This window comes from Mercenaria mercenaria, chromosome 8 (assembly GCF_021730395.1).
Source record: "Mercenaria mercenaria strain notata chromosome 8, MADL_Memer_1, whole genome shotgun sequence".
Taxonomy (NCBI): domain Eukaryota; kingdom Metazoa; phylum Mollusca; class Bivalvia; order Venerida; family Veneridae; genus Mercenaria; species Mercenaria mercenaria.
The window spans coordinates 25,696,542-25,723,519 of NC_069368.1; the positions used below are offsets into that span (position 1 = coordinate 25,696,542).

The 26,978-nt window shown below is 35.4% G+C and overlaps 1 protein-coding gene across 13 annotated transcripts in view; it reads left to right on the forward strand.

Moving 5' to 3' along the window:
• LOC123522823 (katanin p60 ATPase-containing subunit A-like 2) overlaps positions 1-26,978 on the forward strand; it is an 82,107-nt gene that overhangs the window by 7,967 nt on the left and 47,162 nt on the right. For 2 of the 13 annotated variants that reach the window (XM_053549581.1, XM_053549582.1), the window contains exon 1: positions 20,210-20,933. The exons of 9 other annotated variants lie outside the window; for them this stretch is intronic. Coding sequence is in view for 1 of the 4 variants with exons in the window: in XM_053549582.1 (XP_053405557.1) it covers positions 20,886-20,933 (48 nt within the window). In the remaining 3 variants the exon portion in view is untranslated. Of the gene's footprint in view, positions 1-17,585; positions 17,628-20,209; positions 20,934-26,978 lie in introns of those variants that run through there. 2 more of the 13 variants (XM_053549579.1, XM_053549580.1) reach the window with 2 other exon arrangements.

Below are 26,978 nucleotides of genomic sequence, written 5' to 3' on the forward strand. Positions count from 1 at the left end.
AAAATTGGTCAGAATTTTTATCTTTATAATATCTAGGTCAAGGTGAGCGATTCAGGACCATCATGGTCCTCTTGTTAATGAATTGGGTATTAGAATTTTAATTGCGTTTCACTATACACCCTGTATCAGGGATCGAATTTAACGGTCGCTTAAACTCACAAAACTCAAGTAAGAAGAAAAAAATGCGTGTAGAAAATCATGGCACTCGAATATTTTCGCGATCACGTTCGAAAATCGGGGAATTCGCTCAAACTGTCCTTCTCTTTAAAAACTCCTTTCGGGCAGTTAATTTACCGATAATCACGTGACTGCTTCTAGACGCTTGTCGCTTTATACAAAAGTAATTATCGGATATCTAAGTAAGTGTCTGGGCAATATTTGTTTTCATTTTGTACGTCTGTAATTTGCAAAGTTCTGCGAAAATGGAGAGGAAAATAGTGTTTCTTGGTGCAAAAAGGCCCGCGGAGCTTGAAAATGCTAGCAACACTACCGGCAGTGACCTGAGAAAAATTTAAAACATCAACGTCCAGCCAAAAATCCAAAGAATCATTGAGTACTTTGGTTTGTATCATACTTTCAAAACCAGAAAGTCACAAGCCTGTCTGGACCGTGAACTTTTATATGAAACCAAACAACAACAAAACAACTTAAATTTAGCACGTAAACAGTTTTTAAATAATTGCTAGTGGAACCCATCATTTTGCTAGCGGAAAAAAATGGCACTAGCAAAAATTTGCTAGTTTGAAAAAAAGTTAAATTCGATCCCTGAAGGTGAGCTTTTGTGATAACCCATCGTCCGTCGTCAGTCCGGACGAGCCCACGAATGAACATTTGTTGGGTATAGAGAACAATAGGTAACGGTATTTATTGGGTACTTTTTGTAGCATATTGGGTACTTTTTAACAAAAGAAATACCCAATAAAGGTCCATCTGTAGGAACGTGCATGCATCCGTCCGTCAACAATTTCTTGTCTGCATGATAGTGGTTTCATTTATGATCTTATTTTAACCAAACTTGCACACAACTTGTATCACCATAAGATCTCTGTTCCTTTCTGATCCCATTATGGGTTCCAGAGTTATGGCCCCTGAAGGGCCAAAATTAGCTTTTTTGACCTTGTCTGCACAATAGCAGCTTTATTTTAAATTATGATTTGATTTTTACCAATCTCGCACACAACTTGTATCACCATAAGATCTTGGTTCCTTTCTTGAAGTGGCCAGATTCCATTATGGGTTCCAGAGTTCTGGCCCCTGAAAGGGCCAAAATTAGCTATTTTGACCTTGTCTGCACAATAGCAGCTTCATTTATGATTTTATTTTAACCAAACTTGCACACAACTTGTATCACCATAAGATCTCGGTTCCTTTCTTGAACCGGCTAGATCCCTTTATGGGTTCCAGAGTTATGGACACTGAAAGGGCCAAAATTAGCTATTTTGACCTAGTCTGCACAATAGCAGCTTCATTTATGATTTGACTTTAACCAATCTTGCACACAGCTTGTATCACCACAAGATATTGGTTCCTTCCTTTCATGAACTGGCTAGATTCCATTATGGGTTCCGGAGTTATAGCCCCTGATAGGGTCAGAATTAGCTATTTTGACCTTGTCTGCACAATAGCAGCCTCATTTATGATTTGAATTTAATAAAACTTGTGTCAACATAAGATCTTGGTGCCTTTGTTGAACTGGCCAGATCCCATGATGGGTTCCAGAGTTATGGCCCCTGAAAGGGCCAAAATTAGCTATTTTGTTATCAGTAAGTACTTTTAGGACTCATTTGAAATTTCATTATTGCCTTTAGTTGGACTGAGACAATCAGGAAAGATAACTATGGACTGATTTTATGTTAAATTACCTCCCTTTATTTCAAGTTAAAATGGGTATATCTCCATAAATAATGAAGATACTGATCGGAAATTCATTTATGCTATCAAATTGACTTGGACAGTCAGTGATGATACATATTGACTGAATTTATGACAAATTACCTCCCTTTATTTTTTATGTAAATAAATATATCCTAGCAGCTTCTAATGAGATTGGTTTGAAATGTTATTTATGTCTTCCATGGTAAGAAATAGTCATGTTAGATAACTATGGATTGAACGTTTATCAATATGAATACTTTTCTAATATATTGTTAATTACCTCCCCTGATTTCAATAAAAATGGATTTATCACAGTAAGTATTTATAGGACTCATTTGAAATTTTATTATTGTCATTAGTTGGACTGAAACAATCAGGGTAGATAATCATGGACTAATTTTATGTCAAATTACCTCCCTTTATTTCAAATTAAAATGGATGTATCTTGGTAACCAATGAAAGTTCTGATTTGAAATGTCATTTATGCCATCAGATTGTCTCGGACAATCAGGGTAGATAACTTTTGACTGATAATATGACAAATTACCTCCCTTTATTTCATGTAAATGAATATACCTCGGCAGAATCTAATGAGATTGATTTTAAATGTTAAGTCTTCCAGGGTAAGAAATAGTCATGCTAGTAAAAAAATGCAGCATTTGAGCATAGGATACTCAAACTTGATATTAAAATTGGCCCCGACTAGTATGTGACCCATAGGTCAAAAGGGACTGTTACAACCAAATGTTTATCCAGATGATATTTAATGTGTATGCCTATGTGACCTTTGTCAAAGCTTGATCTTATTATTTAGAGCAATGGTACTCAGGTGAGCGCATATATAGGGCCATCATGGCCCTCTTGTATGGAGGTTCCATCAACGATAAACATAGGTATGAATCAGAACAAAACAGACTTTCATTCAGACATTTACCTGTGGTTTGTTTATGACATGCTCATCAAAGTGAAAGTAGGTACTGAAAATTGTAGTTTGATGTAGTCACGTGACAGACCGCACTGTGCTGTGGCTGTTATTAGCTCACCAGAGCCAAAGGCTCAGGGTGAGCTATTAGGATCACTCACCGTCCGGCGTCTGTCGTCCGTTGTCCGTCTTACGTCGTCCGTAAACTTTTACTTTAAATGACATCTCCTCATAAACCGCTTGGCCACTTTCATCCAAACTTCACAGGAATGTTCCTTGGGTGAAGCTCTACAAAAATTATTCAAAGAATTGAATTCCATGCAGAACTCTGGTTGCCATGGCAACCAAAAGGAAAAACTTTTAAAATCTTCTTCTCAAAAACCAGAAGCCCTAGAGCTTAGATATTTGGTGTGAAGCATTGCCTAGTGGACCTCTACCAGATTTTTTCAAATCATGACCCCGGGGTCAAAATTGACCCCGCCCCAGGGGTCACTTGATTTTACATAGGAAAATCTTAAAAAATCTTCTTCTCAAAAACCAGAGCCCGCCCGCTTAGCTCAGTAGGTAAGAGCGTTGGTCTACGGATCGCGGGGTCGCGAGTTCGATCCTCGGGCGGGGCGTATGTTCTCCGTGACTATTTGATAAACGACATTGTGTCTGAAATCATTAGTCCTCCACCTCTGATTCATGTGGGGAAGTTGGCAGTTACTTGCGGAGAACAGGTTTGTACTGGTACAGAATCCAGGAACACTGGTTAGGTTAACTGCCCGCCGTTACATGACTGAAATACTGTTGAAAAACGGCGTTAAACCCAAAACAAACAAACAAACAAAAACCAGAAGCCCTAGAGCTTAGATATTTGACAGGTAGCATTGCCTAGTGGATCTCTACTAAAGTTGTTCACATCATAACCCCGGGGACAAAATTGACCCCGCCCCAGGGGTCACTTGATTTTACATAGGAAAATCTTCAAAATTTTTCTAAAAATAAACCAGAAGGCCTAGAGCTTAGATATTTCACATGTAGCATTGCCTGGTAGACCTCTACAAAATTTGTTCAAATCATGATCCCCTGGGTCAAAATTGACCCAGCCAGGGGTCACTTGATTTTACATAGGAAAATCTTCAAAATTTTTCTAAAAATAAACCAGAAAGCCTAGATCTTAGATATTTCACATGTAGCATAGCCTAGTAGACTTCTACAAAATTTATTCAAATCATGACCCTCGGGGTCAAATTGACCCCGCCCCATGGGGTTACATGATTGTATATAGAAAAATCTTCAAAATTTTCTAAAAATAAACCAGAATGCCTAGAGCTTTGATATTTGACATGTAGCATTGCCTAGTGGACCTCTATAAAATTTGTTCAAATCTTGACCCCCAGGGTAAAATTGACCCAACCCCAGGGGTTACTTGATTGTACATGGGGAAATCTTCATAAATTTGCTAACAATAAACTAGAAGGCCTAGATCTTAGATATTTGATATGTAACATTTCCTAGTAGACTTCTACAAACTTTGTTCAGATCATGACCCCTGGGCTAAAATTGACCCCGCCCCAGGGGTTACTTGATTGTACCTCGGAAAATCTTCCAAAAAAATTCTAAAAATCATCAGTTTGACATTTGAAACATGTAGCTCATATTACTCAGGTGAGCAATCCAGGGTCATCATGACCCTCTTGTTATGTCTCTCACCACACAGTGGTGTTGGAGACATAATGAATAAAACTGATTTACTCCTGTCTGTGTCTCTGTGTGTATTTGTCACCTTGTCCGCACTCTAACTCGAACAATTCTCATCCAATCTTCACCAAACTTGAACAAAATGTTTTTGCCATAAGTCCTCGGCCAAGGTTGATAACTAGCCAAATCAGCCCAAGCACTTTGGAATTATGGCCCTTAATACTTGTTTTTGATAATCAAAATACTGAAAGCAGAGCTCCAGATAAGCTGCATATTTGCGTAATTACACTATAAAAGTTGCAGAAAACCCAATTGAATTTGATATTGTGTGCGTACTGAAAAGCAATTAAAATTCATAATACCCAATTCATAAAAAATTCCTTGTAGAACGGGTACGAGATTTTAATGCTAGACAAGTGACTGGTTTTACATTATGACAGAAATGGTTGATATTTATCGGAAAAATAACAGGACCATTCACTGTGATCGGTGTTATTTGGATGCTTTGTAAACAATAATTACATCGATAAAGCTGTCTAGTTTGAAGGTTCTAGGTCAAGTGGTGTCTAAAGTAGAGTGAGTGGAAACCATTTTCTAGGTTCAAGCCCCTTGACCTCGACCTTTGAGCTACTAACCTAAAAAAAAATGGGGTTATCTCCTTTATAAGCCTAATCATGCTACCAAGTTTGAAGGTTCTTGGTTAAGTGGCTCTCAAGTTATATCACAGCAGTGTGCTTCATTTTTTTCTGGATGCTTAGGTGTCATTAATGGAAGTTTAAAGTCGCAATATGACCTATGATTGTGTCTGTGCGACATTAAACCCAACAAATTAAAAATAATAATGGAAGTTTACATTTAATACACACCTCAAAGGAATTTTCTGTTGCTCTTTCTTTAGAGTCTGTGGACTGGATTTTTGGGAACGCATGTCTTAATTGTTGAGTTACGCGTTGGCATCAATATCTGTGTCCAGATTTCGTTAAGTTTTGTATATATAAGCTGGTATCTCAGTAACTGCATAAGGGAATGGATTGAAACTTCACACTTGTTCCCAGTGATATAACATGCAATGTACAGGTATCATATTTTTATGCCCCCAAAGGGAGGCATATAGTTTTTGAACCGTCTGTCGGTCTGTCAGTCTGTCGGTCTGTCAGTCTGTCCGCAATTTACGTGTCCGGTCCATATCTTTGTCATCCATGGATGGATTTTCAAATAACTTGGCATGAATGTGTACCACAGTAAGATGACGTGTCGTGCGCAAGACCCAGGTCCGTAGCTCAAAGGTCAAGGTCATACTTAGACGTTAAAGGTCATTTTTCATGATAGTGCATTGATGGGCGTGTCCGGTCCATATCTTTGTCATCCATGGATGGATTTTCAAGTAACTACGCATAAATGTGTGGCACAGTAAGACGACGTGTCGCGCGCAAGACCCACGTCTGTAGCTCAAAGGTCAAGGTCACACTTAGACGTTAAAGGTCATATTTCATGATAGTGCATTGATGGGCGTGTCCGGTCCATATCTTTGTCATTCATGCATGGTTTTTAAAATTATTGGGCATGAATGTGTACCACAGTAAGACGAACTGTCGCACGCAAGACCCAGGTCTGTAGCTCAAAGGTCAAGGTCACACTTAGACGTTAAAGGTCATATTTCATGATAGTGCATTGATGGGCGTGTCCGGTCCATATCTTTGTCATTCATGCATGGATTTTAAAATAACTACGCATGAATGTGTGGCACAGTAAGACGACGTGTCGCACGCAAGACCCAGGTCCGTAGGTCAAAGGTCCTAAACTCTAACATCGGCCATAACTACTCATTCAAAGTGCCATCGGGGGCATGTGTCATCCTATGGAGACAGCTCTTGTTATTTATTTATTTTTATTTTTAGCTCGACTATTCGAAGAATAAGTAGAGCTATCCTACTCACCACGGCGTCGGCGTCGGCGTCGGCGTCACACATTGGGTTAAGTTTTTCGTATCAGTCCACATTTTGACAAAGTCTTTTGAGATAAAGCTTTGAAACTTTCAACACTTGTTTACCATCATCATGGCCAGTTATAGGCAAGAGCACATAACTCCATCAAGGATTTTGGCTGAATTATGGCCCCTTTTGACTTAGAAATCATGGTTAAGTTTTTCGTACCAGTTCATATTTTGACAAAGTCTTTTGAGATAAAGCTTTGAAACTTTCAACACTTGTTTACCATCACCATGTCCAGTTATAGGCAAGAGCACATAACTCCATCAAGGATTTTGGCTGAATTATGGCCCATTTTGACTTAGAAATCTGGGTTAATATTTCGTACCAGTCCACATCTTGACAAAGTCTTTTGAGATAAAGCTTTGAAACTTTCAACACTTGTTTACCATCACCATGTCCAGTTATAGGCAAGAGCACATAACTCCATCAAGGATTTTGACTGAATTATGGCCCCTTTTGACTTAGAAATCATGGTTAAGTTTTTCGTACCAGTTCATATTTTGACAAAGTCTTTAGAGATAAAGCTTTGAAACTTTCAACACTTGGTTACCATCACCATGTCCAGTTATAGGCAAGAGTACATAACTCCATCACGGATTTTGGCTGAATTATGGCCCTTTTTGACTTAGAAATCTGGGTTAATATTTCGTACCAGTTCATATTTTGACAAAGTCTTTGAGATAAAGCTTTGAAACTTTCAACATCTGTTTACCATCACCATGTCCAGTTATAGGCAAGAGTACATAACTCCATCAAGGATTTTGGCTGAATTATGGCCCTTTTTGACTGAGAAATCTTGGTTAAGTTTTTCGTACCAGTTCATATTTTTTGTAAAGTTTAGACATATGGCTTTGAAACTTTTATCACTTGTTTAGTATAATAGTCTCTATCTGTAGGAAAGAGAACATAACTCTGTCATCTATTTTGGCTGAATTATGGCCCATTTTGGACTTTGAAATTGGTTCCGTTTCCATACAAGTCCATGTTTTGTCAAAACTATTTGACATATGGCTTTTAAACTTTGAACACTTGTTTATCATTATGATTTCCATCTGTAGGCAAGAGTACATAACTATTTTGACTGAATTATGGCCCTTTTTGGACTTTGAAATTGGCTCATATATTGCCATTTAGTGCAAGACTTATCGAAATCAAAGTAATACTGGAACATTGTTTGTCTAATCTATTTATTTCTTTTGTCTGAATATCCGTGGAAATATTTTGACACCATTCTTCAATCAATTCTTCGAATAGTCGAGCGCGCTGTCATCAGACAGCTCTTGTTTCACAATCTTGTACCTGCTTTTTCAGCTTAGCATTTTTTTGTGTAATTTGTAAAAATATGCCCCCACAAAACGAAGTTTGAGAGGTAGCTTGTTGGTCTGTCTGTCGGTAAAATGGTCCGTTGGTTTTCATGGTTTCCGGACAATAACTCCTGAAATGATTGATAGATTTAAATGATTTTTGAGTCGGCTAAACGCTGTCAAGCGTTTGACGAGTCCTTGCTATCGCACGATTTCTCATTCTTAAATGGCCTCACAACACAGCGAAGTGATGTAGTTCCATTAGATTGTCTCTAATTTCAAAGAGTTCATTGATCGAATGAAGTTCATTTATATCAATCCTATTTGCTATGACCAATATACGATGTAATCTGTCATGTTTATGACTTGTAATTGTGCAATACTCGAATAAAGCCACGTATTTTCTTCCGCGGTAACTCATTAAGCATAAACCCGCATAACGATTCTGCGGGATTTGGTAATACATTAGCGCATATGATTATGGTGACGAATTTTATGCCCTTTTGTCACAAAATAGCAAATATGATGTTCACAAATTCAAATAAAAACTGCATATTAGCTTATTAGCCAGATTATCCATTTGTTACCCTGTCTGTTTCAAAAAATAATCTTTAAAATCATTGCGTAAATAACAAATTTATTGCGCTGTGCATTTTATGAATTGCGCAGACTTACAAAGCTTGCGTAACATCCAGCGAAAGACAAAATATAGTTCCAGAACATACTGCTAGTATTTTATTGTGTGGGTACCTCTGAAAGCATTTGAATGTCTCTTATCAAAGAGTTTACCACATCGATGAAATTTAATTATGACAGCTTCATTTTAAATGACCCGAATAAGATATGTGCAGTACGTTAATTCTTCCGCGAGACTTCGCGGATGAATCCTAACTACATTCTGGACACTTGTCGGTGAACACGCGTGACCTGTTTATAACAACGCTTCTACGACTTTGCGTGGGTTGAATTTTGCAGTCAGTAAACGGATAAATTATCGGAAGAAGAAGCTCTTACTGGTTTGTTTAGTTACTACTGATATTAATCAAAGTACTGAGAGGACTGATGGGGGCAATGCTTTGCAGTTTCAAGACTTGATGTAACCCATTCATGTCAGGGAAGTACATGCAAGCATTATGTAATGCACTTGTGTGTGGCAAGAACTGGAGTGGTCACAACTTTAACAGTGCACAACAATAAAATTTATTAATTTTATGTTCAATACACTTCTATATTTTGTTCAAAAGGTAAAGATAAAAAATCTAGTCTTGTTCAATAGTAGTTGTTCATCGACAAACAAAAACCTTTCATTGCCAGGTTTGATAAAATGTAAAAGATAAAGCTATACAATGTATTTCAATTTCTTCAATACTTCTGTTTGCACTCTATGTCCTGACATCACGTGTTCTTGACAGTCTAACAGAAACAGGCAAATTTTGTAACACTTTATGAAAGTTTGGAAAGAAAGTCAAAATATTCCAATATGTGAAAGTTTAAAGGAACAGGATTTCCTTGAACTGACACTGAAAAAACTAGGCTATGTTTTCTAATGTGTACAATACTTATTAATTAAAAAAGTCAGGAATGTTTTTTGTTACAAATAAGCATCATTTTAATAAGAAGTCGTCATAAGTTAACACATAAACACCTGTAAAAATATTTTTATAGATCTACCTTTTTCCATTCCAACTATTGCTAATATTCAGTAACTGTTTTCCTAAAAACATATGATGCTATTATTACTCATATTGTTTGTTATGTCTGTTGATCAAAATAACATTGTCTGTTTCAATTTTAGGTTATTTAATATACACCTGTATTTCAGACTATCAATATCATAATATAAGAAATACATTAAACACTATGAAAACCGTGATTCGTCATATCAATGAACCTACCGAACTGGCGTATACAGTTAGGTTCGAGTAAATTAGGATACGAAAAGCCCGTGGAAAAAGAACAAGATTTCTGGTGGTTCTGCCTTCGAATATCACCATCAGAATGTACATCTGCAGGGATAAATACCAAGAAAATGAGGCCAAAATATAACGGGCACCTGCGGCAAGTTATCATCTCGGAATGGCTGATTACCTCCGATAGCAAAAATTAGTCGGTCTGAAAAATGATAAAATACGTATATGTACGCGCAATTATAACAGTATTTAGCACACTCTTTACGTTAAACGATAATTTTCCTGCAGATAAATACCATTTGATCAGCGTATATGGCGGGGTTTTTTATATAAAACTCTGGGAATGAATTTTTTCTTCGGTCCTTTTTCAAGGATTTCCCGAACATTATATGTTAAACACGTCATATACATAATGTTCTGATCTTTAGACTAAAGAATCGGGCACATGTTCAGTTTGGGAAATGCTGTACTTTTCCAGAATAAGCGAGTTTCTATTGGCCCTATAGTGAGGTCAGATTTCTGGAAAAAGTAATAAAATATCTCCCCTGATTTGCGGTGGCGTGGTGGTTGCTATTGAAATGACTGCATGCCCGCAAGATTCCGATGCCATAACTTTTGACAACATCTCTATGGATTCAAACCTTCCCTAGATGACATCTATATTCAGGATGCTCTCTCCAATTCACAGTGCATATCCATATCGACGGACTCTTTGCGAAATCTGCTATATCGGCGGTTTCTTTGCGTCGGCACTGGCTATTTTTTGCTATAAACAGTGCCCAGGTTGGTATGGGAGGCGAAGAATCGAGCTGCCATCCATGATCATAGGTATGCTGCTCAAAAATAACTAGAGCACCGAACATTAGACTGTCTTTTCTATGTTTTATAGTGTTTACTTTTTAATTATCAGCGATTTTGCTCGCAACTCGATGAAATTTGTTGATGGTGTACTGACATGGAACACTAGCCCGACCTTTTCCACAGTCTTTAACCAGTTTTTGCTTTGATATCATACATATCAAGCGCACTATTTGTATTCATTTATCAATATTCTTCCAAATGACAAAGATAAATATGCCGAAATGTAAATGGAATTTTTCAAAACCCCTTACTTTCGGTTTTGCCGTGGCACCGGCGGTCTCTCTGCATACCAGCTTTTTTTTTCTTTTTTGATGCACAGACAGGCTCTCTGCATTACGCACAGAGAGGCTCTATGCTAATGACTATCTGGAAACATTATAGCTTAATTAATTTGGTGTGTATATCTGACTTTTTATAACTGCCAACCTGTTTATAGCAAAGAATCGCCGGTGCCGACGCAAGAAACCGCCGATAAAGCATATTTGGCAGAGTCCGCCGATATGGATATGCACCGTGCAATTGTGTATTAAATTTTAGTAACTATTTGAAATTCAATTCATTTTTATGCTCTTTGTGTGTACAAGACATTTTGATTAACGATTTACAGCTGATTTCGAGATCAAAATATATAATTATACATAATATACAATCACGAATAAGGACGGTCCGACTAAGTACATAAATATGCCTTTAAGCTTTAAAATGTTCTTAATAGTTGGTGTAAAACAGAAGTAATCTGTTCATAGTTGATTTTACGAATTCAAACAATGAGAGAAAAAATCTACTGCTGATTATTAGATTAGATAATATGATAATTATAAAAGATCAAACTGTCAAATTAATTTCCCCTAACCAAATAAGTCATAAATTCAAACTGACGAATAAGTAATGAATTTTTTCTGCCTATTCTATTTCAAGTAAAACACTGTTTTTTTTTTGTTTTTGTTTTTTTTTATTTATTATTATTTTTTATATATATAGTATTAATTTTTATAAATAACATATCTCTTGAAAATATTTTCTTAGACATGTGAAAAGTATTTCATTTCAGCACTGTATTTTCTGAAATAATATTTTAGAAATAACACCTGCACGGAAAAGATATTTTAACAGATCGGAATCGGGATCTATAGGATATTGCCGCATATTTATAGATTCGCCTACTGATAAACGGTAGTGATCACCACAAACTGATAAAGTTTCTCCATAATACACATCCACAACGGTGTGGAGGCACGGCGATGAAAAAATCAATAATCTATCGGCTTATCAGTACTGGGCGTTGCAATTCCTTAGTAGTTGCTATTTTCACGCAGAATCAAGAACACATTTTTTTTGAGCATATTGAAACTAGTTATTGGATTTCAGAATAAGTCACATGATCAAAACAAGTGCCGGTTTCAGAATCGATCACGTGATCAAATCAAGCGTCTTTATTATTCTTACGCTTAAGTAGATCTATTATAATTTATATTTATAATGCAGTTTAGTTTTCTTCAGATACTGTTGTAAATATACAATATGTAGATCTATTTAATCATATCTTGATCAAAAATATAATTGCAAAATGCAATATTAAAGTTATGTTTGGTAAATACTTTGGAACTTGTTTTCTGTGTGTTGTCAGTTTGGTCATAAGCTCGACAAGAAAATTAAAAGACGGTTTGTTAAATCTGGGGGCATTGCCCCCAAAAATGATTTTATTTCTGATTTTTCGAGAAATAAACAAATCGGCGAAACATTAAATTGTATTTTCTTGTAGTTTTTGAAATCAAAAGTAGATCGTCTATGTTTGGCTGCTTTGACGAAACGAAACAACGTTTTTATGAAAAGATTTAAATAAGAGGTAATTTAACCGTAAACTTCAATGTCAGATACTGCCAATTGCTGCTAAATGTCTTCGTATCATCACAATTTGTAAAATATATTGTTGAAACTGGAGAAAAGTGTAAACGTATCCGGATATAATATTTTGGGTAAATATCGAGCTGTGTTATGAAATTTTAACATTCAAGTAACATACATGATAGATATTATTGTAACAGAAATGATTCTAGAATTTATTTTTATTACACCTACATATAATCTATATCAGACTCGTATTCTAGTCCTGAGGCATGATCTGAAAGTAAAAAGATGAAGTGACAGTCATACTTTGGATATTGTAATACTAGAAAGAATCTAGGTAATATTTAGAAATTGAAACAGAAGATTTTCAGTTAAAATCGCACCAAAGGCTGTATCAAGGGTCTACATATTCAAAATTTTCTTGTGGTAATACCCCAAACCCTTCTTGCAGGAGGGGGTATCCTCCCACACCCTTCCCCCATATTGCCACTTTACAGTTTGATACATTTGCCCTTTTACCACCTGCCGCAATGCCCATTTCAAAATCTGACTGCAATTTAAAGTGGAAAGAAACTCCCCTTCCACACCCACCCTGCTACCGACCACGTAAAAATGGCTCAAACATTTTTTCTGCCCAGTCTGGGCCTGTCTGTCTACATGAATCAAAATGGATAATTGAAAGTGGATGGACTTCGGGATAACAGACATGATTTTTAAGGGGTTAACAAGTCTAAAATAGAATAAATGATAGTTTTAACTAAAAAAGAACTGCATTTATTAATATCGGTTACACTATATATTGACACTCAGCAACATTTACATACATGTATCTCTAAACGCAAAAGTAAGTATACTTTAAATTGACATCACTTATAATATGATTGAACAATACGTAACATATGACAAGGCTATCGCCAGGCCCATTATAATATCTGTAAAATATCAGTTCTTTCGTCCATCTGTTACAAATTGTATGTGGCAATCCGCGCTGTAAAATTTTAATATTATAAATTGTCATATTCAAATTTTATCATGTGCGAATATATACCAGCCGATAATTGCCTCTTTTGGCAGTGCCGGAGGCAAATGTTTACTGGAAAATATATAAAGTCATGGGCAGTATCTTAGTGTCAGCTGTCAAATTGTAGTTTGTACTTTCAACATTTTTATTTCTGCGAACCACTCTTCAACTTTAGAGAAATATATTGGGTTTAAATACTTGTATAATGTCAATCAAAGTTTTACTAGGCATCGACCGAATGTTCATTTCATTTATTGTAACAAAATCTCTCTTTAGTTGGGGAAAAAAACTAAAAAACTGAAACTGGTAGACTATACTGTCAGTACATCAATCATTAGCTGACTCAGGCCCTTCAGGCCTTTGATTTGTACACATGTGTAACATGGTAAAATGCAGGTCTAGTTCGACTTTTAGGTCAGTAGGTCAAAGGTCAAGGTCACAATGACCCAGAACAATTAAACAGTTTCCAGATGATAACTTGAGAATGCTTGGGCCTAGGATCATAAATTTTGGTACACAGGTGTAACATCATAAAAGAAAGGTTACCTTTGACTTTGAGGTCAGTAGGACATGTAGGTTGAAGGTTAAGGTCTCAGGGACCCGGAACAGTTAAATGGTTTCTGGATGATAACTTGAAAATGCTTGGGCCTAGGTTCATAAATTTTTGTACACATATGTAACATTATAAAATACAGGTCAAGTTTAACTTTGAGGTCAGTAGGTCAAAGGTCAAGGTCACAATGACCCAGAACAATTTAACAGTTTCTGGAAGATAACTTGAGAATGCTTGGGCCTAGGATCTTAAATTTTGGTACACAGGTGTGACATCATAAAATACAGTTCAAGTTTGACTTTGAGGTCAGTAGATCAAAGGTCAAGGTCTGTTGAACTCACTTCAGGTCAGTAGGTCAAAGATCAATGTCACAGTGACCTAGAACAGTTAAACCGTTTTAGGGCGATAACTTGAGAATGCTTAGACCTAGGATCATGAAAGTTGATAGGAAGGTTGATCATGACCAGCAGATAACCCCTATTGATTTTGAGGTTAGTAGGTCAAAGGTCAAGGTCATTATTGTTGGGGTATAATTCGTCACTCCTGTGACAGCTCTAATTTCATTAAACATCATAAGACTCAAAATCATTGCTCCTTTTGAACTTACTTTATAATGTCCATGTTTTCATTGTTAACCAGTTGAAAACCTGAGTTATTAGATTGGGGTATGTCGTTGGTCGGGCGGGCGGGCGGGCAGCGTCAAACTGGTGTTTCCGGTCAATAACTTTTGTTTCGGTAAAGATATTTTAATAAAACTAGGTATGTATGTAGCTTATATCAAGACAAAGGCTGGGATTGATTTTGGGGTTTCTGGGGTCAAGGTCAAGGTCACTGTTACTTAAAATAGAAAAACGGTTTCCGGTCAATACAGGGCTCTCCCTAAAGTTTAAAGTAGTCAGTGATGAAAGAAAAGTAGCTTTCTCCCCTGGAAAATTTTGAAATTGAAGGTTTAAAATGGTGCAATCTGGTGTATTTTTGGGTGTTTATTCTTTGCTATGTCTACCTATATTTTTTATACAAAAAAGACATAAAAACATAATTCCTCTTAAAAATGTATTTGTGACCTCACATAAAAAAATCAGAGTCATACCCTCACTCTAAACCAGTTTTTTATATATCTTCAAAAAATCTGTCAAAAACGGTTCAGCATCACAGATTTTATTCACAGCCTTGGCACATAGGTGGATTAAATATATCTAGGCCATGAGCCGTATACACTTAAATTTATTACAGTGATAATGTATTCTGAGAAGAAAAAAAATGCCAAAAAAGTAATTCTGATTTTTTCCCCTGTAACAATGAGCCATTAGAAAGGCGATCATGAGCATTTTGACGTGTAGATCTATTGCTTCCAGGTCCGTATTTTTTGTTTCAAAAATATTTCTTTATTAATGATTGACAACGACCGTCCTTTGGGCAAGTGAGTAATCTTTCAGAAAAATCTTACTCACATGCAAACCGTTTACGCACAGCATGCGAGCAACGGCGTACGAAACATTTTTCTCAGAGCATCGTGCCAGTTAAAATAACATTACAAGCGGTCAGAACAGGCTGAATGGAAACTAACAAGACTAAAAATTAATCAATCAATTCTGCTTAGTTACTTACAGTACAGGTTTGCTATTTAATTTTGCAAAGATTGCGTACGGATGCATTGGATCGGATAAATAAAGAAAGCGGGAAAACCCACAGGTACCCGCTCATATTGCTAAACTATTCGTCAGTGCTCGTCACGTGGTGAGACTGTTTAAAAATAGATGCGCTAAGATCCTGCGCAATTCACTGACTTGGGAAACCAACAACCATATGACGTCAGCATACAAAAATAACGTAGTTTAACTGTTGGAATACACATGTATAAAGTAATGGTAGGCCCGTAATGGTAGCGGTTTGTTTATGATTTCATTCAACAATTAACTTCGGGTTATTATTTTACATTTTGAAGTTCATTTTTTTTGTTCAGTTTGAGAAAAGTAGCCGGCAGTACATCCGTCAGTAGCCGGCGAAATCGCCGGCCGCCGGGGCTTGTGGAGAGCTCTGTCAATAACTTAACTAAATAGGAATGAGCTATCATGATGAAACTTGGTGTATAGAAAACTTATATAAAGTTGTAGCTTGGGATTGAATTTGGGGTTTCTGGGATCAAGGTCAAGGTCATTGTTACTAAAAATAGGGTTAGGTTAGGGTTAGGGTTAGGGTTAGGGTTGTGCTTTAAAGTGGTGCACTGTGATTCAGTATACATTTTTATTCTTATGAAAAGTTTTGAAGACCTGGTTTCGTGGCATTGCCGCATTTCTTGTTTTAACTTTATTTTAATGACAAGTCTTTCAAATTGACGAGCATGGCATTTTTTCAATAAATGCTTCATCCCTGAATTTAGATGCATATCATTTTCACTGAATCATGATATTAAATATCTTTTCACTAGCTGAAAGTGCATTTATAAGAACAGCATTTAATAGAAATGAATAGCCGTTAATTTGATATATGGAAGCATTTGCAACATTGAGTTCTGTATTGAGTTGAAAGAAAAGTTGATACACAAATATAACTGCCTTTGTAAATGATACAAAGAGATTAATATTTCAGACATCATAGAAGAACTTTATATGTAATCGAACACCATTGACATAAATACCGTCAAATGAGCTGTTGAAATGTTATGAATGAATGACTTATGCCTCAGTGCCCTTTACCAATAGTATACTTTAGCTGAAATAAATTTAGTTTACTTCAGAAATATATTTTGTGTGACAAAAGTATACATATTGTATAGCAGAAATCTATTTTGAGTGGAGGGTTAATAAGTAATTTCTTCCCATTATAAAATCATTTCTGTTATTATGTTATCTTAAGGTACAAGTATCGTTACAAGTTTAGAATCTCAGTCAGTCAATTTTAATCTTTGTTGATTGTAATATGTTCTGAAAAAAAAGTGTTGTCAGTGGCCTGTCATTTTCAGTAACTATTAAGTCCCAACTAACAGACCAAAGTAAATAATAATATAGCTCAGCAATGTTCATTTTTAGATGTAAATTATGTTGTTTTAATATGAACCCAGGGTCCAGGATGATAAAACTTGAGTTTTGAAACCAGTCTTAGAATGCTGCCTTGCCATTGGTCAATTCAAAAAATGTTCACAGAAATAGCCAGTCAAATGATGAAGTTTTTAAGACTGGTCTCCAGTCTTGAAACTGTAACTGGTATAAACTTGGTACCTTTGTATCACTTTGTAAGGGAACCGTGATAATCATTTAAATGATACTAAGATATATCAGGTAAGTGTTGAACTAGTCTTAGAAGGAATATGGAAAAAAGCCCTCTGGGATAAAATCCCCACTGCTCAGTTCGGCCAAGGTGGACAAAACCCCAATTTTTGTTTCAAAAATTGTTATTTTAAATTTTTTATTTTTTTTTAAATTTCTTTTCAAATTTTAAAGCTTTTATTTAACAAAATTGAGCAGGAGAGATTTTGTTTGAGGGGGATTTGTCCCACACTCATCATAGATATTACGCTTTTTATCACCTGCTTATTTCTTCCTTTTGAGACTGTGTACTTTTATCTTTTAAAAAAAAAAGATGAAATATTGTTGTTATATTGTAAATTATTTCAGATGTAAATTGTATCCAGCCAAAGGTTTAGTAGCAGGGAACTGGTATTTTAATGTTGCTTATTTATGTTACTGTTTTGTATGGTCACCCTTGAAATTAGTGGGGCCTCAATGGCCGAGTGGTTGAGGTCACTGACTTAAATCACTTGCCTCTCACTGATGTGGGTTTGAGCCTCACTCGGGCGTTGAATTCTTTCATGTGAGGAAGTCATCCAGCTGGCTTACGGACGGTCTGTGGTTCTTAACCCAGGTACCCGCTCATGATGAAATAATAAATGGAGGGGCACCTGGGATCTGCCCCCACCATCTAAAGCTGGAAATATAATTCTGTCAGTGTGATGTTAAACCCAACAAATACAAAAAAAATTGAAATCAGTATCATATCCACTCTTCCTTTTTAAATTTAATTACTGTTAAGTCAGAAACTTCTATATTTAGTGACAGATAGAGATGTCTAGAAGTATACCCCGGGCCCTTCCTGAATAATAAATGCTTATTAAGTAATTGGACTGCAAAATAGCAACAGTTTTACTGTTACTCATTTCTTTTTGTGAAAACACTTTAATTTCAAGTCTTTTACTTTATGGCCAGTCTTTCATGGAAGATTTCTGAATTAAGTTAGGAAGATATGCCTTTCAAGGGGAATGGACTTTGAGTCAGCCACCAAATTGTGCAAAAACATGAGCTTGATATGTTTCCATTTTTTCTGCTGTATAGGCAAAACTATTTCTGGTCGTTTTGATTAAATCAATATTCACTGTTGTAATAAAAGTGTACATGACATCATGAAATTTTGTTTGGAGTGAAGTAGGTTGTGAGGAAAGTGTTTCTTGGGTGGCCATATTGATTACGTGACTATTGTTCTGGGTGGTCATGGTACAGAAAGAAATGGAGTTTACGCTAAAGAATGAAAGCATATAATGTCAAATGCAATACAGTTGATATACATTTATATCATCACTTTTTCATAATTCAGTTTTATCCAGTATGATTTTTTCTTTCAGGGAGAGGTACAAAAATATCAAATTTGTTGAGAAATTTGTCAGAGTTTTATATATTCCAAATTCAAGCAATATTTTTTGTTCTTTGCTAGAAAAATGCATAGAAACGAGACATACACTTTGTTTTGATTTTGACAATAAAGGTACCCTCTATGTATTTATAAGATTGACTGAAATATTTTTTGTTCAAGATCAGTTGCAATTGACATATATGTTTTCAAGTTTGACATTTTTGTACTGTTGAAGTAATGGTTGCCGTTTATTCTAAAAAAAAGTGGAGTTTTTAATTTACTACTGTTTGTTGCTTTTTAGATTCAGTGTAGTAGATACTCTTTTAAATGCTGCTTTTGTAATATTAGTGTATATTTTGACAGTTTTGAGTGGGGGTTGGGCGTGGGATCACACTGTAATGTCTGAAATAGGAGGAAAATTATATTAAAATATTGAAAACAATATTTTTCATCAATATCATTACACTAGAAAAGAAAATTACTTAAAAGCACAATATCTTTTGTTTTAGACATTGTAGTTCTAATTATATTATGTAGATCTACTAAGAGTTTTGGTTGGAATATATTTTTTCAAAAGGGTTGGGGGGGGGGGGGGGAGGCGGGGAACAAACATTTTGGCATGGGGAATGGGACCACATTTTTTCAGTCTTTACTGTCAAAAGTTGCCGGAATGTGAAATTTGTTTGCAGTTACCATTTAAGCAGATTATTGCTAAATTACCTGCTGTTATGACTTAAAACTCTTCAAAAATCAATTACAAATAAGTTCTTGACACTTAATGAGAGTTTGGTAAATGTGTCATTCTGTGTGCCAAGTAAGAATCTGTGTCACTTAAAGATTAATGATAATAATATCCACCTGATTAACTTCTTCTCTAGATTATGCAGGGATTTTGTACAGCACATAGTCATAATGTGTCGCCACAACCCCAATCAACTGTTACTAATACAGTTTGAAAGAAAAATTTCAACACTTAATCTTCATATTTTATAAATATATATTTTGTATATACTTCATTTTATGTTTGAGTTCCTTTCTCTAATGGCATAAGGCAGATAAATAGTTATACAGAGCATACAGATACTTTTGCTGCCTCCAGTTTTGAAGAGCAGATACTAGAAACTTTTTTCCTCCAATTTTGAAGAGTTTGTGCAAACTGTTCTATTGTTGCAGGAGAAGGATTAGAAGAAATCAGTGTTAAAGATTTCTAGGATTTTTTTTCCGATTGGTCTTGAATGGAATAGCAAAAGACATATCAAATATGGAATGGATTACAGTTTTAAAGATAGAACTTTTTTGTGGTGGATATGATAAATTTTATTTTTGCATTTATCAGATGATAAAAATGAATCGGTCTGCCTTCAGAAATTTCAAATTGCAATTTAATGATTAGTTGTTGTTGTTTTAATCAATATAAATGTGAGACAATGTTTAAGACTATATTATTCCATTATATTACTTTATTTCAAAGTTGTGGAATTTATGTGAGCTTAGTTTTTAGATCATACATGTATATATATATATTTTTTTTTTTTTCGGGGGAGGGGGTGGGGGGGGCGGGAAGGGAGTTACTGCACAGATGTTGTAATATTAAGTATTACCTCCACTGGTTACAAGGGTACCCAAATAATTTATATTCAGACAAGTGTGCGCTCTGTCAAGTGAAATCAATCTTTCAGACATTTCATTTTAACACGTCAAATGAACTGTTTTCAATATTGTTTTATCTACTTGTTTACAAGAAAATTTTAACTCTTGAACAAGATAAATAGGAAGCCCATAATGTTTTATGAATTGAAATCGAAATGCATTGGCTTTTGCATTGCAAGATTAGTTTATGTGGGGCATTGTGACATTCCTTTTAATTTTCTATTCAAACAATACTTCGAAACTCTGTCATTTAATATGGTGTTTATTCAGTTAAATTAAGAACTGTATCAAACTTTCTATTTCAATTTCCGCTGTAAAATCAATTATCGTAAGGGCAGGTAGTGAGAAGTAGAAATTTTAAAAGCTTTCGCATATGAGATTTAAGCGTAATTTATATATTTCATGGGATTAAACTGTAGAAATATTTGAATTAATATTTAGTTATCTGTAAATTCTGTAAGTACATTTTGTGATAAATGAACAGAGCGTTTGGCAGTTTGGCTATATAACTGCCATTGTTGACTGTTAAATGTGACAATTTACAAAATGTTGTAATATACCGTCAGAAATTTTTGGAATTTATCAATAATGAAGACTCGCAGCTAAATTCATTTTACCTTTACAAATAGACATAAAGTGTTATGTTTGGAAATATGTTGGAACGTATGAGAACTTTTCCTGACATGAAGGTAAAATATATTTAAATGAGGTTATGTAAATCTTTTTTCATTTTCTTTTGCCTTAAAGTTACGATGATTAATGTTCAAGATTAGAAAAAAAAAGTCCTTACAAAATGAGAAGTTTCAGATTAATTTACTTTCACTGTCTGAAGTATTAATTGTGATCCTTTAAGCATAGGGTTGGATACCGGTTCCCGGTATCGGTACCGTACCGAATAATCTCTTCGTAAAGTACCGGTATATACCGTTTCGTAAAGAACCGGTTCCGATTCCGGTATTTCCATAAAAGTAAATAAACAAAATAATTACCAAAGCCGCGGCAAAAGAAAGCAGAAAATAAGCAAATAGTATTTGAAACACAGTTATAACGCGATCGACATTGTTTACTGTGACACCGCTCCGAGTAACATGGAGAGCTGGCCTTGCGAATAATTTCGTATGCTAAATATTATTATAAAAAAACTTCTTTTCCCGTCGTTTTAAACTACGTGAATCATACTTAATTGCAAAATATACGACATTTTTTTGCTCTTTGTCATATTCTATCAAAACAAATGAAAAAAAAATTATTTTAATAAAAAGTTACGAAACTAAGCTGTAACCTACGTAAACAAGTCATCGGTTTTCGCGAACTAATAGAAATCCGTTATTGCTGGTTGTTTCAAGCGTTTTGAGGGTTTATTTTTAAATGAAAATTGTGTTGGAAAAAATGTTGCAATTTAAATACATTACTAGTTAACCTGGTTGAAGATTTATCATGAGTGACAACGAGTCTGACTTGTTAAATGGGTTAATTTGAAAGCTAGTAAGTGTTGAATTTCACAGTTCTCGTCAGTGCAGAGCAAGCATTAACACAGTCAGTGAGTCCTAGATTTAAACTGCACAGTGAGCGACATATCTACTCTTTTTTTTATTTTGGAAAACTCTAGTTTGTAAAATATGTTTATTTTATTTACTCTTTCATAATTTTAGTACAACATCAAATTAACAGACTTAAAATGTTTATATATCAAAGCAAATTTTCCTGTATAACTACTTAAAACGGTGTATTTAATACTAACCAAGTCATTGCTTATGTGATGTACTTCAAAGCTTGGTATCGGTATCGGTATCGTTAAAAATACCGTATCGTTTCGTTGGTATCGGTATCGGTATCGGACCGCTTCGTCCTTAACGATATCCAACCCTATTTAAGCATGGTTGTTAAGGAACAACCGTACAGAACATAAATGTTTGAAACATTTTTTGCCCACAAACATCATGTGAGGGGGAGGGGCACTTTAGTTACCCTTGTTTAACCATCTGTCCATCTGAATTTATGTCATGCATATCTCAACAAGTATTTGACCCAGCGTCATCAAACCTCACAGGATTGTTACTCAGCATAGGAAGTAGTGCACCTTGTGTTTTTAGTTTGGATCTCACACAGTCCGCCCAGATATATTTTTATGGCTCTTGACTTAGCAAAAGATTTGCATACAAAAGGCTTAAATTTGTGTTAGTACTATATTGGAGATTTCATTTAGACAGAGTAATGGCCCTTGCCTTAGTCAAAATATGCATAAAAGGACATAAAGAGTTATAGTACTTGACTTAGTGAAAATACACTTAATGCGCTTAAAAGTTTGTGTTGTAAAAATCTAAAAACATTTCACCTAGGGTCATGAAACCATTTAGGAATATTATTCAGCATGTTGATTTGTGCACCTGAGTTTTTCTTGACTATTTTACTCTGCAAGACCAGAGTTATGACCCTTGACTTAGTCAAAAATATTCCAAGTTTTTGTCCCATGTATGTCAAAATGCACTTGACATAGAGTCATTAAACATTAGATGATTGTTGTATAGCATGTGAAGTTGTGCTTCTAGTGTATTCTTTGGAATTTCACTCAGCTAGACCAGAGTTATGATCCTTCACTTAGTGAAAAATATATATAAAGTGTTAAAAAGTTCGTGTTTTATATTATATGTAAAAAAAAATTTTACCACTGGAGTCATGAAACCATTGTACAGTGACTGGAGTGGGGGTCAGGGGCACCTATGTCTTACTGACACACACCTAGTTTAAATATGAATTAAGAAGAATAGGATAGTCTGGTTTAAATGTTGGTTGTATCCCTATACCTTTAGGTAAATGTAATTGGCAGACATTGTATATTCCAAATAAATGCCGGAAGGGTTACGGGAGGGGTGACATTTTTCTTGAATTATAAAATGGGGCTATTTTAAAAAAAAAAAAAAATCAGTAAATGAATAAATTAACATTAATTTTGTAAAGTGTATAATATTCAGACACATTTCTGCTTTAGCTTTGTGATGGTTACATTTAACAAGAGTTATGGCCCTTAAGAATGTATGATGTTAGGAAATTTTGGATCTTTTGGATTACAGGTACCAACTTCTTGCCGATTAACCATTAGCCTGCTGGCCGCAAGTGGTTTTACTTTTGCGACCAGTGTGGACCAAGATCAGCCTACATGGATCATGGTCTACAACTGTTCGCTATTTAGTCTGTAAATTTTCATTGAATACCCCTTCATCTGATCAAAGGTACTGCCCGAATTGATTCATAGACGAGTCCATTTTAGAAATTTAGCAGTCTCTTTAGACCCTAAAGAAGCATCTGATGATAAATGAAAACATGTAAAACAGACCTGCACTTTTACTTTTTTATGACTTTAAATGTCAATATTTTCATAAAGGGTTGAACAGGCTGTAAAAGATATATGTAAATTTGAACAAGGCCCTAAATATATAATTTTGATGTCATTTTTATTGGAAGTGTTAATTTGTTTTAATTTTTAACTAAACATTGTTTGGTTGTTATGATCATGTTTTGATAAGAGCTTGATTTCTCTATATTTGTTTAAAAGGCTAAGTAGAAAGAACTTTCAGTTTTTCAGCTTTTTTCCAAATTTAAAAATGTATTGCAACAATGTTGAAACATTTTATTTAAAGCTTGTAAAACTTTAGCGTACAATTTAGTTCAGTAGAGCACGAGACTGAATTGTGGGGTCATAAATGTAAATGCTCTTCAGTTATGGAGGAAATAAAGATAATAATAATAATTCTTAAGTTATTTGAGCAGAATAAGTCAGTACTGGTGCAGAATATAGGAACATGGATAACGTTTAGGCCAGAGTTTTTTTATTTTTCGTTTTACGGGAGCGCCGGTCCTAAATATTGCAAAAGTGGAATAAAATTAAAATTCATTTTCCCGAGTTTTATTTTATTTTTTCCGCCGGTCGGTTGTTTACAGCCCCAAAGAAAATAAAATTAGTGTATTTTCACCTGGACGTAATTTCTCAGGAAGGGAGTTTAACGCGTGCAAAATATCGTGTTTTGCCGTACATTTATCGGCATTAACAGGGTGTAAAATTCCACTCGCCTGCTCGCATTGGCGAGTTAAGTCTGAGTAGGACGAGTGGACCTCTCTGTGTACTCGACCGATCGGGCGAGTGGTTTTTTATTACGTCCTTACTTTACCAAAATTCAGAAATTACATCTACAAAACGTCAACAAACTTTGAGATGGTTCAGTCGCTGCCTGGATTGACTGGAAACAGATAAAGATACCAAAACGTCATGCCGGTAATTTTCCATTCCACAAGCACGTGTGACCTATCGTAACATCTAATTTACATCGACACGTACACAAAAACCGTGCGTAGTGCATTCATTTTTAGCTCACATGTCACAAAGTGACAATGTGAGCTTTTGTGATCACGCAGCGTCCGTCGTCCGTGCGTGCGTGCGTCCGTGCGTGCGTAAACTTTTGCTTGTGACCACTCTAGAGGTCACATTTTTCATGGGATCTTTATGAAAGTTGGTCAGAATGTTTATCTTGATGATATCTAGGTCAGGTTCGAAACTGGGTCAACTGCGATCAAAAACTAGGTCAGTAGGTCAAATAATAAAAAAACCTTGTGACCTCTCTAGAGGCCATATTTTTCATGGGATCTGTATGAAAGTTGGTCAGAATGTTTATCTTGATGATATCTAGGTCAAGTTCGAAACTGGGTCAACTGCGATCAAAAACTAGGTCAGTAGGTCAAATAATAAAAAAACCTTGTGACCTCTCTAGAGGCCATATTTTTCATGGGATCTGTATGAAAGTTGGTCAGAATGTTCATCTTGATGATATCTAGGTCAAGTTCGAAACTGGGTCAACTGCGGACAAAAAGTAGGTCAGTAGGTCAAATAATAAAAAACCTTGTGACCTCTCTAGAGGCCATATTTTTCATGGGATCTTCATGAAAAGTATTCAGAATGTTCATCTTGATGATATCTAGGTCAAGTTCGAAACTGGGTCACGTGCCATCAAAAACTAGGTCAGTAGGTCAAATAATAAAAAAACATTGTGACCTCTCTAGAGGCCATATTTTTCATGGGATCTGTATGAAAGTTGGTCAGAATGTTCATCTTGATGATATCTAGGTCAAGTTCGAAACTGGGTCAAATGCGATCAAAAAGAAGGTCAGTAGGTCAAATAATAAAAAAACCTTGTGACCTCTCTAGAGGCCATATTTTTCATGGAATCTGTATGAAAGTTGGTCAGAATGTTCATCTTGATGATATCTAGGTCAAGTTCGAAACTGGGTCAACTGCGGTCAAAAACTAGGTCAGTAGGTCTAAAAATAGAAAAACCTTGTGACCTCTCTAGAGGCCATACTTGTGAATGGATCTTCATGAAAATTGTCAGAATGTTCACCTTGATGATATCTAGGTCAGTTTCGAAACTGGGTCACGTGCCTTCAATAACTAGGTCAGTAGGTCAAATAACAAAAAACCTTGTGACCTTTCTAGAGGCCATATTTTTCATGGATCTGTATGAAAATTGGTCAGAATTTTTATCTTGATGATATCTAGGTCAAGTTCGAAACTTGTTCAACTGCGGTCAAAAACTAGGTCAGTAGGTCTAAAAATAGAAAAACCTTGTGACCTCTCTAGAGGCCATACTTTTCAACGATCTTCATGAAAATAAGTCAGAATGTTCACCTTGATGATATCTAGGTCTTGTTCGAAACTTGGTCACGTGTTTTTAATAACTAGGTCAGTAGGTCAAATAACTAAAAAGCCTTGTGACCTCTCTAGAGGCCATATTTTTCATGGGAACTATATGAAAATTGGTCTGAATGTTCATCTTGATGATATCTAGGTCAGGTTTGAAACTGGGTCAACTGCGTTCAAAAACTAGGTCAGTAGGTCTAAAAATAGAAAAACCTTGTGACCTCTCTAGAGGCCATACTTTTGAATGGATCTTCATGAAAATTGGTCAGAATGTTCACCTTGATGATATCTAGGTCAGTTTCGAAACTGGGTCACGTGCCTTCAATAACTAGGTCAGTAGGTCAAATAATAAAAAATCTTGTGACCTCTCTAGAGGCCATATTTTTCAGTGGATCTTCATGAAAATTGGTTAGAATTTTTATCTTGATGATATCTAGATCAGATTCAACACTGGGTCACATGAGCTCAAAAACTAGGTCACAATATCAAATAATAGAAAAAAACGACATCATACTCTGTTTAAAACTGGGTCATGTGGGGACAGGTGAGCGATTCAGGACCATCATGGTCCTCTTGTTTAATATTTTCGCTTCAAGTTTTCAACACCCCTTGAGAAATAATACTTTTTGAATTCTATAATGATTTTAATAAGATATCGACAGAAATGTAGGCAAAATTCTATAAAAACGGTCGAATTTTCATATAATCATTTGTAAAAATTCAAACAGCGCGATCTTAGTTACTTATTTCTTTCTAAAAGTAAATAAATGATGAATACTATGGGCTTAAAATTCAGACTTTTGACCAGAAAGTACAAAAAACAGAATAAAAAAATCTTAAATAATGAAAAAGCGGCTGCGATTACAATACATGGAGTAAGACGATTTTTGGCAAACAGATTTCTGTTAGTGCGACAGAATAGGTTACGTGACCTCGTGAACGTAAGTAGAAATGCGATTTTAAAATAAAGCAATGTGATGTCACTGCGGTTTTTAATAAGTTTTAAATGAATCTTTGTACATGTACTTTTTGACCAACAATTTAA